This window comes from Cebus imitator, unplaced genomic scaffold (genome assembly GCF_001604975.1).
Source record: "Cebus imitator isolate Cc_AM_T3 unplaced genomic scaffold, Cebus_imitator-1.0 Scaffold36, whole genome shotgun sequence".
Taxonomy (NCBI): Eukaryota; Metazoa; Chordata; class Mammalia; order Primates; family Cebidae; genus Cebus; species Cebus imitator.
Window position 1 is genome coordinate 758,056 of NW_016107351.1, and position 15,369 is coordinate 773,424.

At 51.2% G+C, this 15,369-nt stretch overlaps 1 protein-coding gene across 3 annotated transcripts in view; it reads right to left on the bottom strand.

The window, feature by feature from the left end:
- Nucleotides 1–699: 699 nt before the first annotated feature.
- NARF (nuclear prelamin A recognition factor) overlaps nt 700–15,369 on the bottom strand; it is a 24,746-nt gene continuing 10,076 nt past the window's right edge. For 2 of the 3 annotated variants that reach the window (XM_017524724.2, XM_037737134.1), the window contains 7 exons: nt 13,969–14,103; nt 9,610–9,728; nt 7,363–7,492; nt 4,793–4,856; nt 3,664–3,801; nt 3,272–3,429; nt 700–1,039 (listed from right to left, as the gene is read on the bottom strand). In XM_017524724.2, the coding sequence (XP_017380213.1) occupies nt 798–1,039; nt 3,272–3,429; nt 3,664–3,801; nt 4,793–4,856; nt 7,363–7,492; nt 9,610–9,728; nt 13,969–13,990 (873 nt within the window). In that variant the 5' untranslated portion in view covers nt 13,991–14,103 and the 3' untranslated portion in view covers nt 700–797. The remainder of the gene's footprint in view (nt 1,040–3,271; nt 3,430–3,663; nt 3,802–4,792; nt 4,857–7,362; nt 7,493–9,609; nt 9,729–13,968; nt 14,104–15,369) is intronic. The other variant, XM_037737135.1, reaches the window with a different exon arrangement.

The following is a 15,369-nucleotide window of genomic DNA, read 5'->3' on the forward strand; positions in this document are numbered from 1 at the left end:
GCAAGAGCCAAACTGGGCAGGGATCTGGGACTGTGGACCGCCTACCCTAACAAGCCCAGGGACACAGGATGCCACAGGCATAGCTGGCCCAACTCTACCCTCACTCCACATCAAATCACCCCCGAGGAATGTACAGTAGGACCTCTGGGGGTCTTAGGTCTTCACAGGACACTTTCTGTTATTTTTTTTTAAACCTAAAAGTAGTCTGTCTCCATTTTCACTCTTTGGGATTTTTTTTCACAATCTTAGGATAAATGGATATACTGGGGAAGTGCTCCTCTCATGTTAAAATGTTCCAATCCGCCAGGCACAGTGGCTCACGTCTGTAATCCCAGCACTTTGGGAGGCTGAGGCAGGTGCATCAGGAGGTCAGGAGTTCTAGACAATCCTGGTCAACACAGTGAGGCCCTGTCTCTACTAGAAATACAAAAATTAGCCAGGTGTGGAGGTGTGCACCTGTTGTCCCAGCTACTTGGGAGGCTGAGGCAGGAGAATCGCTTGAACCTGGGAGGTGGAGGTTGCAGTGAGCCGACATTGTGCCACTGCACTCCAGCCTGGGTGACAGAGCGAGATTTCATCTCAAAAAACAAAACATGTTCCAACCCCACACCCACTATGAAGATAGCACCACATGAAACTGCCTGGGGGGCCTCCCTCCCCTGGGTAGCAGGGAACTCTGAGAAACCAAAGTAACCCATCGAGCGGTTTACTGAAGTGTCTTTAATACTCCACTCAGGGCAGCCCCTCCCTCAGAGCAGCCCTAGCCCCAAGCGCAGCTGGAAGGCCTTGGCCTGCCTTCACCACTTGATGTCCAGGCTGTGTGCACCACGCTCCTGGCTCTGGTATGTGGTGTGCAGCACCTCCCGGGCCTTGGGAGAGTTGATCCCCTCCAGCCACTCCTGGTACAGCCCCTGCACATGTGCACTGGACTCTGGGCGCCGCACAGGGATGTCGGCATAAATACCTTCCATCTGCCGAAGCAGGGCCTTATCTGCATGTCCTTCTGGGGTCTGGGCTTGGCCTCTGCCATTTAAGCATCCTGAAAGATAAACACAGACAAGTTTATCCTGGGCTCAAGTGATCTTTCTACTCTGGCCTCTCGAGCAGCTCAGACTACAGACACATACCCTCTCGCCTGGCTAATTTTTAAATTTTTTGTAGAGATTGTGAGTGGGGGGGGTCTCACTATGTTGCCCAGGCTGATCTTGAACTCCTGGCTTCAAGCAGCAATCCTCCTGTTTCAAGCTGGGACTAATGGTGTGAGCCACTGCACCCAGCCGGGATAGTCTTTTTTTTTTTTTTTTTTTGAGACGGAGTTTCGCTCTTGTTACCCAGGCTGGAGTGCAATGGCGCGATCTCGGCTCACCGCAACCTCCACCTCCTGGGTTCAGGCAATTCTCCTGCCTCAGCCTCCTGAGTAGCTGGGATTACAGGCACGCGCCACCATGCCCAGCTGGTTTTTTTTTTGTATTTTTAGTAAAGACGGGGTTTCACCATGTTGACCAGGATGGTCTCGATCTCTCAACCTCGTGATCCACCCGCCTCGGCCTCCCAAAGTGCTGGGATTACAGGCGTGAGCCACCGCGCCCGGCCGGGATAGTCTTAAGGAAGCTTTTGCCTCAGAGGGAAGACAGTTTGGGAGCAGGAGAGGAATGAAGGGGACATGGAACACTGCATGGACTAAGGCTGGGGCTGGGCCAAGGTCTTCCCCAAGGCCATGGGGGACAAGGTCCCAGACTCACAGCCCCCTGTGCTTCTCATTCTCACTCATTTACACCTTCCATAAAAGGCTTTACCTAAAGCCCAGGCTGCCAACCTTTTAGAACAAGGCTTTGTATGCAAATCTTGATTTTCAATTCTCTTGGAATTTGGCAAAAGCAGGAGCACAGGAATTGTGAACAAGCAGTTAAACCACTCCTGCCTGCACCACTGTGTGTTACTGTGCTGCGCCCTGGCTGGGGCTGCACCACAGGCAGGTGAGCTATGAGCCCACACACCCAGCACTGGCCTGAGTGAAAATGTGTCTCCTATCTATTAATGCTGCTTACTCTGTAGCATGTTAGATACCATCACTCTTAGTAACCTAAGAGGTTCATTTAAAACAATCTGGAGCCAATTTCCTGGTTAAACTTCACTCCTCATGGGTTCCAGGGCAGCATCCTAGCTGGTCTCCAACCTCTACTTTCCCAGGGGGCTGGCTTGCACGCAGAGGCCCTCCCAGAGGCCCTGCTTCACAGCCACCTCCTGGTTGCTCCTCAGCCCAGCCGTGGGACCCACTCTTCTGTGCCCCTAGAATGCTCAGTGAGGCCTCCAAGGCCACATGCTCCCCCAGAACCAGTGCCTGCCTCTCTGCCCTCACCTTCCTCTTCTCAGTGCTGGTTGGGGCCTCCCCTCTTCTAGGAGATCCTTTGTGTTGAAGGACACCAGGGCAGGGTCTCCAGCTGCATCCCTGTCTGTGACCTGCCCAGGGGCCCCTCCCATCCTGTGGCTTCACACCTTGTCCCACTCATCTGCCATCAGTGGAGCCGCTCCTCCAGCTGACCTGCTGCACCCAGCATTTCCCCTCAAGCCCCTTGTGGTGTCCCCCCGACTCACAATGGCACAGAGGTCCTCAGTTCCCCACCAGGGGCATAGATGGACCACATGGGTCAGGGGCAGGGGCTCCCTTCTTCCCTGACACTTACACCATCAAAAAGTCCTTCCCGGGGAACCCCGCCCATCCAGGCCTCCTCTCGTCCTCTCTCTCCCCCTGCCCCAGATGGGCATCCTTCTTGCTTGCCTGGACAATCACAGCCCACAGTGGCCCACCCTCCCGCCACACAGCAGGGGAGCCCCCCAGGCCCAGGCTGGGTCACACCCTTCCTGCTTTCACCTCTCACTGGTCTCTCCCGTCACTCAGGACAGAGCTGGCTTATCCTTGGCACCTGGCAGGAGGCAAGGGTGTTTCTTCCAGGCAGGGCAACCTTGACCCTTGCTGTTTGTTCTCCAAGCCTGCTGCCACAGGCTGACTCTCACCTGGTGCCACGTGGGGCCTCGTGAGGGGATATCCCCAAGACAATGCCCACACGCTACATGGGTTGAGGGAAAGAGTGAAACCAACGGAGCCCAGAATGTCCCAGCACAAGCCCCATAGGAGCATCCACACCCTACAGAGCTCTTGGGGCTGAGAGGCTCTGGGTGGCCAAGAGCGCTGTCTCTTTGGCGGCTGCAGGGCCAATGAGGCCTGAGCACCCTCAGGGGACAGAGCCAGGTGCTGCTCTTGGCGCCTCACCTCCAGCACAGGCAAGGACCTCCACAAAGTGGTATGGGAACTTGCCCTTCTTCAGCTTCAGGATCATGTTCTGGATGTTTCGAAAGCCATAGGCTACAGCAAAGCGTAACACGACCTCCCCGTTCTTCTCAAGGGTGACCTCTTGGAAGTCTTTGTTTCTACAAAATGAACACAGAGAATTTTGATCCGTCAAATCCTTTATCTGTCACTTAGCGAACAATTTCTAACATAAGGCTGGAAAGTCGGCAAAATAAAAGATCTGAATAAATACAAAAAAGGCCTTTTAACTGGTATAAACTCATAGATAAAACTAGCATGCACACATCCATGCATGCACGCCACGCACACGCGCTGACCACAGGCACAGACAGGCTGTGGATGCTGCCCCACACCTGAGGGCTCGGTAGGTGACCTCCTCCACATCCTCGTTGAACAGCTCCTTGGCCGCATGTCTGAAGATGTGTGCCAGGTGCCCGTCCGAGCTGGCTCCATCGTGGCGCGTCACTTTGTCCTCCTTCAAGTCTCCAAACCTCACCAGGCAGAGAAAAGACAAGTCCTTCATGACTGCCGACAGTCACAGCAAACGCGAAAGCAGACTTCCAAAGGGCATCACAATCCAAGGGCGCCACCAAAGAAGCTAAATCCTCTACAGATGTTTAAACTTTGGAGAAAGTCCCATTTCTGGCATCTTGAGGGGACTCAGGAGGGCCTGCCTGATGCTCGGGGAAGGCAGAGGACTCTCGGTCATGCTGGGCCCCTGCAGGTGCTCCAGATGCTTAGTCTTTTTCTTTTGAGACAGGGTCTTGTTCTGTCTCCCAGGGTGGAGTGCAGTGGCACTGCAGCCTCCACCTCCTCAACTCAAGTGATCCTCCTACTTCAGCCTCCCAAAGTGCTGGGATTATAGGCATGAGCTACCATGCCTGGCCCCACAGATGCTTAAATTCTGTAAAAATTCTGTGAACTGCAATCCCACCTTCCCCCAAAAGGGTACGAATGCAGCACCTGGGATGCAGAGTGTTGGCAAGGACACACACTTCTGCTTTTGTGGTACTCTCTGCCCATGCCTCGGGTGCAGCAGGAGCCCCAGGCCTCAGTGGGTGTCAAGGTCACCGCCCGCAGAAGAACCCAGCCTGCCACTCTTGGTGCGAAGGGGCCTGCGGGAGCTGCCCCACTGCCCGACAGGCCACACGGAACGTGAGGCAGACAGCACTCAGGAAGGAGGGGCTGGTGCACACATTAACGGCCCTGGCCCAGGGAGGACAAAGCTGTTTGTGCTTCTCCTCCTTCCTCGAGGGTTTAGGGTGGTAATTACAGAACCCCACCAAGCCTCCCAACTTCCTGGCAGCCCTAGTGAATGGTGTCTCATTCGACAGCCAGGAGGGTGGCTGATGGTTGTGGCAGGGCCTGGGGACTGCATCTCAGGGCTTCACATGGCCTCCTCATAAAGCAGGGCAGCCCTGGGCCTGGCAGGGATCATGGGAGGCCCTGCCCCCCAGAGCAGCCTCCTAAGAACCTACTTACAGAGTGTCGATGGCGGCATCTTTCACTGAGAGGTCACCTTGCTCCATTATTTGAGCAATTTCACCTACAGGCAAACGAAGTAGAGACACTGAAAAGACACAGGTGGCCACAGAACTTTTCTTCCCCTGCAGGGAATTTGACATTAGTGACTTTGGATGTCCTCCCTCCTGTGAAATATCCATCACAGAGAGCAGGAGCCCATCTTTAGGGCAAAGTGAGGCCAATAAAACAAAACATTAATACAACGTAAGCAGAGTTCAATTCTAATTCCTCTTTCCATTCCTCTTTCTGCCCTTGAACTGTTGGATTTCTGTAAACAATCTCTCCATGATTTTCCCATGTGGAAAACTTTTTTTGGTCCACTTTGCATGAAACAAACAGAAAACTTTTGTGTATAACAAGCTCACAGACACAGGATGACAAAACATATACTGGTTCCATTTTTTTTGAGACAGGGTCTCACTCCACAGCCCAGGCTGGAGTGTACTGGCACCATCCTGGCTCACTGTAACCCCTGCCATCTGGGTTCAAGTGATTCTCCTGCCTCAGCCTCCCGAGTACCTGGGATTATAGGTACACGCCACCATGCCAGGTTACTTTTTGTATTTTTAGTAGAGACGGGATTTTACCATGTTGGCCAGGCTGGTCTCGAACTCCTGGTCCCTCAGGTGATCCGCCCACCTCAGTCTCACAAAGTGCTGGGATTACAGGTGTGAGCCACTGTGCCCAGCCCTTTTTTTCTTTTTTTTGAAGAGATGAGGTCTCCAGTCTGGCCAATATGGCGAAACCCCCTTTCTACTAAAAATACAAAAATTAGCCAGGTGTGGTGGTGCATGCCTGTAATCCCAGCTACTCGGGAGGGTGAGGCAAGAAGAATCCCTTGAACCTGGGAGGCGGAGGTTACAGTGAGCTGAGATCGAGCCACTGCACTCCAGCCTGGGCGACAGAGTGAGATCTGTCTCATAAAAAAAGAGACGACGTCTCACTATCTCACTATGTTGTCCAGGGTGGTCTCAAACTCCTGGGTTCAAGTGATCCTCCAGCCACAGCCTCCTGAGTAGCTGGAATTAGAGACCTGAGCCACTGCACCTGGGTAGGTTTTTATGATGTATGCTTATTCTGCAGCGAGATCAACTGAAAGTGAGAACCACTTTCTGTATTTCCTTTCACACAAGGATGCCTGAAAAAATCCTTAAGAGAAAAACTGAGTCTCTAAAACCATGGCTGTGGCATCACATCAGATGCTGTGAGATGGCTGGAAACACAGGTAAGAAAACAGCATAGGCTGGGCACGGAGGTTCATGTCTGTTATCCCAGCACTCTGGGAGGCCGAGGCGGGAGGATCACGAGGTCAAGAGATCGAGACCATCCTGGCCAACATGTGAAACCGTGTCTCTACTAAAATTACAAAAATTAGCCGGGTGTGGTGGCTCGTGCCTGTAATGCTAGCTACCAGGGGCGCTGAGGCAGAGAATCACTTGAACCCAGGAAGCAGGGGTTGTTGTGGTAAGCCGAGATCACACCATTGCACTACAGCCAGGGTGACAGGAACAAAAACTCTGTCTCAAAACAAAACAAAACAAACTAAAAACAGCATAACTTACTATGAATCTGCACTCAGAAACAAGATGGCTGGATATGGTTCTTCTGACAGCCCATCACGTGTTTTTATTTTGTCAACATAAGCAGATGGCTGCTGGTACCTTCCTCTTTGAATGAAGGATGGCAGTGCTGAGGGCCCTTCTGCCTCTCATCCTTCAACATGCCTGCCACGTCACTCCACAGGGAGCCTGTGCCTATGGCGTGGGGACCTTTCCAGAGGTGTCTATGTGCTAGAATGTCAAGTTGCGGCCTGTGAGGGGTATTGGTGCCCTTAAAGGTTGTCCCTGAGAGCTGAGAGATGACCTCTCTGCCTAACCTACCAGTGCTTTAAATACCTGCAAGGACTTGTTTTCAGAGACCAATTAAAACAGATCCACCAGAATTTCAACATCTTAAGCTTCCCCTGCCAACTGATGTCAACATTCTTCTGAATGGGTTCTACACAATTCCAGGGAATGACTTCTAACCACGACACACACAGAACTCACTGCAGACTCTCAATGTCTGAAAGGCAAGGCCAATACAGTGCTAAAGGCAACGTCACTGGAGCAAATGTGCCTTTTTCATTTTACTCTGAGAAAAACTTCACTGGTGCTGTCAGTGCAGACCTGGTTTGTGAGAAGGAGACCTACTATGGCAGCAGACAACTTTCCTACCGAGAGGTAAGTACCTTATGTAGACTGTAATGTAAAGTTAGGGCCATCACACTGCCCAAGTGGTTCTCCCAGAGACCTGATTTATCTTGAGGAAGACGCACAGAGAAGACAGGAGGCTAGATCAAACATTACCCTTCTCTTCACCTTCGTGCAATTAAGCCCCTAAGACCCTCAGCTGTCAGTAACTTCAGACAACTGACCACAGTGGCAGGCACTGGGATGACTCTGGGGCGCAGATCTCCCTGGCTCTGGTGTGCACTGGCCAGTTGGGGATGTCCCCAGCGCCCAGGTGCACCACCCCCCACCTCTCACCTGATGTTAACACGCAGTCAGTGCCCCGGGAGCCATGCAAAGTGGGGAGAGAGCCTTCCTGAAGAGCCTCCAGCTTCTTGTCATAGCAAGGGGCCACGATGACATGGAAAATCTTCTCTGGGGACAGGTTCTGTGGGAGAGGGGCACCCATGTTCAGGGATGGTGGAGAGGTGACGACAGCAGCTTGTGTTTGGTGCCACGGCAAGAGGGATGGAGACGCCCGCTTGCTGCTGCCCTCCCTGACACTGCATGCAGCACTTCCTTTTTCGTTTGTTTGAGATGGAGTCTTAAGTCTGTTGCCCAGGCTGCAGTACAGTGGTGGGATCTTGGCTCACTGCAACCTCCATCTCCTGAGTTCAAGCGATTCTCCTGCCTCAGCCTGCCGTGTAGCTAGGACTACAGGTGCATGCTGCCATGCCCAACAAACTTTTTGTACTTTAGTAGAGATGGGGTTTCACTGTGTTGCCCAGGTTGGTCTCGAACTTCTGAGCTCAGGCAATCTGGCCACCTCGGCCTCCCAAAATGCTAGGATTACAGGCGTGAGCCACCGTGCCTGGCTACATGCAGCACTTTCTTGGGGCTGGGGCAGTTGTGAGTCTGAGGCCAGGCCGTACAAAGTTACTGCAGCCACATCTGGCTCCCATCCCATCTTCAGCTCTACTGAGCACCAGCACTCCATCCGTGTCTGTTTGCTGCCTGCCTTGGGACTGAGTGTGGCCCACCCAAACCGTCTGCAAAGCCCCGCAGCCAGCGGAGAACCAGGGTGGCTGAGCCCATTTCCTCCTGAACCTGCGCACATGGGGACAAAACACACGGGAGGCCCAGCGTGGAGCCGCTGCCGGGAGCCTGGGTATATATGTGCGCTGGCTGCTTTACCCGCAGACTTTCCAGCCCACCCAAGCTACCCCTCTCCTAGGGCCTTGCCACACAGAGCAGGTGCCTATGGCTGGGCCCTAACTGGTAGCAAAGCCAGGAGCCGGCAGTTGCCAAGTGACCCCATGGTGAGGTCTGGGTGGAAGGGCCCCACTCGGGGCAGGGGAAGAGCAAAAGAGAAAACCTGCCCCTGGTTGCAGCCCTGCCAGGTGGTCAGGTGAGGGGGCTGCTGGAGGCTGGGTCTCTGCAGCTGCCCCTCACAGCAACTATAGGAGGGCCCATAGCTCTGGGCTCTAGCCATGGGAGAGGGGGCAGGCTGGCAGCTTGCAGAAGACCTGGAAATGCATGGATCCCTTCAGGTGGGGGCAGGGCAAGGGACAGGCGTAAAGTTCCATAGCTCATTTTTCAGTCCTGCCTAAACTGAACACATATACTCTGACATCATGTTTATAATTTGCCAAATTGTGACTTTATGGGTAGAAAGAAACTAGGGAGAAAGAAAACACTACCTATTGCTAAAATGACAAGGCTGCCAACTGTGCGTGCCTCTTCAGGCTGACTTCAAATGTCTGAAAGATCCCGACACTGCCCTCTACTCTGGTTACCACAGTGCCTGGCCATGGCTGTTCCCACGGAGCAGGGGTTTAGTAAAGTCTGACTGAGAAGAGCAGTGTGGGGCGTGCCAGCTGCTGGAGAATAAACCACAGGATGAGGGTCCCTTAGAGGGTGGCCTTGGAGACATCAGGGGGTTCTGGAGAACCTGGGGGCCGCAGAGGGCTGTGGGAAAGGAAAAGATGATGGACCGAGGCAGGGGACACCCAGGAGCCCCAGGCCAGGACTCACTCCATCAAGTGGAAGACAGCATCGCGGCCACCGCAGAATCTCACGGAAGCGGCTAACAAGTCATGTGCTGCCCATGGTCTGAGGGAAAGGCCAGGGCAGAGGCCTGGATTGGCTCCCTAAATGACAGTGGCCCTTGGTCTCCAGGCACAGGCCACCCCAGGCCTCCTTAGGTGAGGTGTCTGAACAGCAGGCAGCAGCATCTCTGGGCGAGGCCCAGGACCTCATTCTCAGCAGGATGGGCAGCATTTCTACTCCACCCAAATGGGCCCAGGAGAACCACCAGATGCCACAGAAAAGATTAAGAAAGAAAGAGATTCTAAGAAGAAGGAAGGGAGGAACAGAGACGGGCGTTGGTGAGAAATGGCACTGCTGACGTTTCTTGAAGCCACAGCTTCCCTTGTGCTCACCAGTGGGGCTGTGACCACCCTGGACAGATAGGGAAACCTCCCCCTCCCCTTCCCCTTCCTGGGCCTCTGTGCCATGGCCCTCCCTCACTTGCCCTTCCTGTCCTCCAGACAGAGGTCAGCTTACCTGCTGTCTGGCGAAATAATCCTTCACCAAAGAGCCCATGACCTGCTGGGGGGACTTGGCAGTGCAGAGGTGGGCAGTGATGGGGCGACCCAGCACCCGCTCCGCATATCGGACCCAGCCTGGGGAAAGAAGGGATCCATGCTCAGCTCCTTACTGCTTCCTCTGGTCTTCCTGTAACACACCAGGAACGCTCAGCTCCTGAGTCCCTGTCGCCCCAAGGTGAAACCAGGGCACCTCTTCCTCAGGCTTTATCAGGAGCTTGTCCTCGACCCACAACCTGTCTTCAAGGGACAGGTTGTGGGTCATGGGAACCTGCAGGCCTGGAGGCTACTGGGAAATGGGACTGTCCCTGCAAGGCGGACAGGATAGAGGTAAGAGTCAGAGTAACAGGTCCTCCAAAAAGGTGAAGGGAAATAAGCACTGAAGGGCAGCAGGAACAGTGGCCTAGGCTGTATTGTGAGAAATCCCCTGGCCAGCTGCGGAGTCCTCGCAGCTAGAACACGTGGTCACTGCTCAGGGGAGAGCAGCCACACGCTTGCCCAACTTCACTCACCGACTAGAAATTCACAGCCCAACAACTGCATACTTCTGAAAGTATAAGAAATCTATACTCCCCAAGTCATAATAAATAGCAAAATCTGTAAGGTCACTACATGCCTGCACAATTTGAGCACTTCCCTGAGGGCCCCACTGCTCCGGTGGTTTCCAGGGTGAACACAAGCCACCACTGCAGCTGACCACACAGCAGCAATTCCACTGCAGGAGCCCTGCCGGCTCCTTTCCTGCTGGGGCACAGCCCAGTCAGAGCGCATCAGAGCATCACAGAACCTGCTGACCTGGCAACTGATTCTAGGCCCTGACCCCACAGACACTGGCACACCTGTGCACATGAGAGCCACACTACCTGCCCTCAAACGGGGGCTGTGTAGACACCTGGGTAGACTCCACTCCTAGAGGGGAAGGTCTCCCAGAGGGTGACAGGCAGCTCATGCCCCAGTCAGACATGATAATCCCATTTAACAACGAAAGTCTCACCTATAAACACATCCTGCTCAGGAAACACCCACAGAGACACAGAAGTAGCCACTAAGAAACGCCCCAGGCTGGGCGTTTTGGCTCATCCCTGTCATCCCAATACTTTGGGAGGCAGGCGGATCACCTGAGGGCAGGAATTCAAGACCAGTCTGGGCAACATGGTGAGATTCTGTCTCTACCAAAATTAAAAAATCAGCCAGGCGTGGTGGTGCACACCTGTAGTCCCAGCTACTTGGGAGGCTGAGGCAGGAAGATGGCGTTGAGCCCAGGAGTTCGAGGCTGCAGTGAGTTATGATTGCATCACTGCTCTCCACCTTGGGTGACAGAGCAAGACTGCATCTTTTTTATTTTTGGACACAGAGTCTAGCTCTGTCACTCAGGCTGGAGTGCAGTGACATGATCTCAACTCACTGCAACCTCTGCCTCCTGGGTTCAAGCAATTCTCCTGTCTCAGCCTCCTGAGTAGCTGGGACTACAGATATGCACCCCCACATCTGGCTAATTTTTGTATTTTTAGTAGAGACAGGGTTTTGCCATGTTGGCCAGGCTGGTCTCGAACTCCTGACCTCAGGTGATCCTCCCTCCTTGGCCTCCCAAAGTGCTGGGATTACAGGCATGAGCCACTGTGCCCGGCCAGTTTTTAAATTTTTTATAATTTAGACACCACTGCTCCAAGGGCATGGGCCTTAGTTCTGCATAGTTTTACATGGCCTCTTCCTTGGTTGGGGGCGGAACTAAGCAAGTGTGGTTGGTGTTGTGAAGCCATGTTGTCTGTAGCATCATGTGATGGGTCCCAAAAGGAGATCACTCCAGCAAGAGGGCCACAGAGGCAGGCTCTGCACACAAACACCAGGTACTCCCAGGCCATGCAGGGCCCAGGCAGCCTCCCAAACCCTCAAGTGCGGAAATTATCCCTTTACACCTGGAAAAACACCCAAAATGCCAGAAGAGCTGAATGCAATACTCACAATTTAGCAAAAGGCTATATCTGGAGTCAAATGATTTATACTTAAACCTTTGATAGAAAAATCTATGAATCACTTACACTAAAGCAAACCATATACCTGAAAGACGTCACTAACATCCCCAACCCCATCTGGAGCTGAGATCACAGTAGGCTGTGGGTTGCTGGCGAAAGACACAGATCAGATAACGAGCCAACCAATGCAGCCCACTGAACAGATGGTACATTTCCTCTATTTTATAAATGGCTAGAGAGTTAACTCCAAACTCGAACTAACTACGATGTCAATGTTCTATCTCATTAATTCGTAATCCTAATGACTAAATGTTGACATGTGAAACGCTAGAAAAATTTGAAACCATAGTAGGGGGAGCATAAATTGAGAACTGAAACGTGAACCAAACCCTAAAAATTATACAGCCTATGACTAGCTTAGATAGAGCTCTCCTATGCTCCCACAGGCTTCATGTGTTTAGAATAATTTTTAATTAATGTTGTTCGCCAAGATAGCCATTCCTTTCCTTATTCCATTATGCTTCTTCGAAAATTTCTTAACCCAAACTCTATTTTTCCAGAATTGAAAAGCAAGTGATGAATCTTTTCTATAACTCGGCATCCTAAACTGGTTAGAGGGGTTTAAACAGTGCTCCCTGAGAGTATCTGAATATCAATGTAAAGAATTTTCTTATTCTGCATTTTTTTAAGCTGCCAAAGGATATACGAATGTCTGCTGTGCTATTCTATAATTATTTGTACCTCGGAGACATGTCATACTTTCAAGAGAAAACAGATTTTCTTAAAAGCATTTCAATATTGTATTTGACTCCTTTATTCATGGGGATACATACATTGTATTAGAGTATTTGCAAAGCATCTTAAAAGACAGTACCTCAGTCTTTCGCCCAGGCTAGAATACAATGGAGAATCATAGTTCACTGCAGCCTTGAACTCCTTGGCTCAAACAATTCACTCACCTCAACCTAGGATTCGTAGTAGATAGGATTATAGGTACATGCCACCATCCCTGGCTTTTTGTTTTTTGCAGACACAGGTCTCACTATGTTGACAAGGCTGGTCACACACTCCTAGGCTCAAGTAATCCTCCCATGTCAAACTCCTAAATTGTTGGGATTACATCTGTGAACCACCATGCCTGGCCTGTTTTTCTTTTCCTTTTAAAAGATTTTTATTTTAAAAATTAGAGGACGGGTATGGTGGCTCACGTCTATATATCACTTGAGGCCAATAGTTCAAGACCAGCCTGGCCAACATGGCAAAACCCCATCTCTACTAAAAATACAACAATTAGCTAGGCATGGCGGTGCTAGCCTGTAATCTCAGCTACGGGAGGCTGAAGCATGAGAATTGCTTGAACCCAGGAGGTGGAGGTTGCAATGAGCCAAGATCACACCACTGCACTCTAGTCTGGGCAACAGAGTGAGAGTCTGTCTCCAGAAAAAAACAAACAAGCCATAGTGACAGGGTTTCACCATGTTGCCCAGGCTGGTCTCAAACTCCTGGGCTCAAGAGAACTGCCTGGGCTGGGCACGGTGGTTCAAGCATGTAATCCCAGCACTTTGGGAGGCCGAGGCAGGCGGATCATCCGAGGTCAGGAGTTTAAGACCAGCCCGGCCAATATGGTGAAGCCTCGTCTCCACTAAAAACATAAAAATTAGCTGGGCACAGTGGCATGTGCCTGAAATTCCAACTACTTGGGAGGCTCAGACAAGAGAATCTCTTGAGACCTGGAGGTGGAGGTTGTGGTGAGCCGAGATTGTGCCACTCCAGCTTGAGCAACAAGAGCAAAACTCTGTCTCTAAATAAATAAATCAATATTAAACATAAATAAATAGGCCGGGCACAATGGCTCAGCCTGTAATCCCAGCACTTTGTGAGGCCGAAGCAGGCAGATCACAAGGTCAAGAGATCAAGACCATCTTGGCCAACATGGTGAAACCTCATCTCTACTAAAACTACAAAAATTAGCTGGGCGTGGTAGTGCCTGCCTGTAATCCTAGCTACTTAGGAGGCTGAGGCAGGAGAACTGCTTGAACCCGGGAGGCAGAGGCTGCAGTGAGCCGATATTGCGCCACTGCACTCCAGCCTGGGCGACAAAAGCAAAACTCTGTCTCGAAAAAAAAATTAATTAACTGGCCTTCCCAGTGTGGCACCTCTGATGAAAAAATAAATGAATTTGCTGTCCCGAAACGTCAAATACCCTCCAGGAATCAGGCCAAGATCTTCCCTCCAGGTCCACACGGCTGGGTGGGATGGGTGTGTCTGTTTCCAACCTCAGCCAGTGACTGCAGACTCTGGTGAAACAGCACCACAGGCCGACAGAATGGGATCCAGGGGCTCACCAGGACAGGCAGAGGTCAGCATGGGCAGGGTGCGCTCCTCCTCACTGTGCTGGCGATAGCGACGCACGAATTCTTTTTGACTCTCCAGGATACTAAAATCTGCGGCTATTGTTGTATCAAATACATAGTGCACCCCTGCAGGAGAGAGGAAGATATTCAGCTTAAATCACGTACTATCAGATCTACTTTTAGCCTTCCTCGTTTTTGTTGTTGTTCTTTTTCGAGACAGAGTCTTGCTCTGTTACCCAGGCTGCAGTGGAGTGCCACAGTCTCAGCTCACTGCAGCCTCTGCCTCCCTGGTTCAAGTAACCCCATACCTCAGCCTCCCTAGTAATCGGGATTACAGGTGCCTGCCATCACGCCCGGCCAATTTTTGTATTTTTTAGTAGAGATGGGGTTTCACCACATTGGTCAGGCTGATCTTCAACTCCGGGCCTCAAGTGATCCACCCACCTTGACCTCCCGGAGTGCTGGAATTTAGGTGTGACCCACTGAGTCCACCCAATACTTCCTCATTCTTGCTTTCTCATGTTTAAGAGACAAACTTAAAGCACAGATTCTACAGGCATCTCTCCCAAGATAATAAAATCAGTGTTGGTTCTTTTCTATTTCAAATGGCATAAGTTCAAGACTGTGTGCCTTACTTTTTATTTTGCAAACAATGAGTGTGTATCATTTTTCACAATTAAATATGTATGTTCTCTCTTATGCTTCTTCTCTTTCTACATCTACATTTTAAAACACCTCATGGTACTCCATATATAAATTAGTGAAATATTATAATGTAACCACAGCATTCCCTTCTAATTCACAGGCAAATTAAATTTCAGTCTGTGATGGTTCTTGGTATGTTTAAAAGTAGAACGTACGGTAAAAGTACAGTAAAATGGTTGACCATACCTTTATAATGGTTTTAACTTTTTATTTTTTTTTTTGAGACAGGGTCTTGCTCTGTCACCCAGGCTGGAGTGCAGTGACGTAATCTCGGCTCACTGCAACCTCTGCTTCCAGGTTCGAGCGATTCTTGTGTCTCAGCCTCCAGAGTAGCTGGGATTGCAGATGTGTACCACCACGCCCAACTAATTTTTGTACTTTACTTAGTAGAGATGAGGTTTCACCATGTTGGCCAGGCTGGTGTTGAACTCCTGACCTCAGATGATCTGCGCAACTCAGCCTCCCAAAGTGCTGGGATTACATGCGTGAGCCACTGCAATTGGCCTATACTGATTTTTTTTTTTTTTTTTTTTGAGAGAGAGTTTCGCTCTTGTTGTCCAAGCTGGAGCGCAATCTTGGCTCACTGCAACATCTGTCTCCTGGTTTCAAGCGATTCTCCTGCCTCAGCCTCCCAAGTGGTTGGGATTGCAGGTGTACGTGACCCTGCCTGGCTAATTATGTATTTTT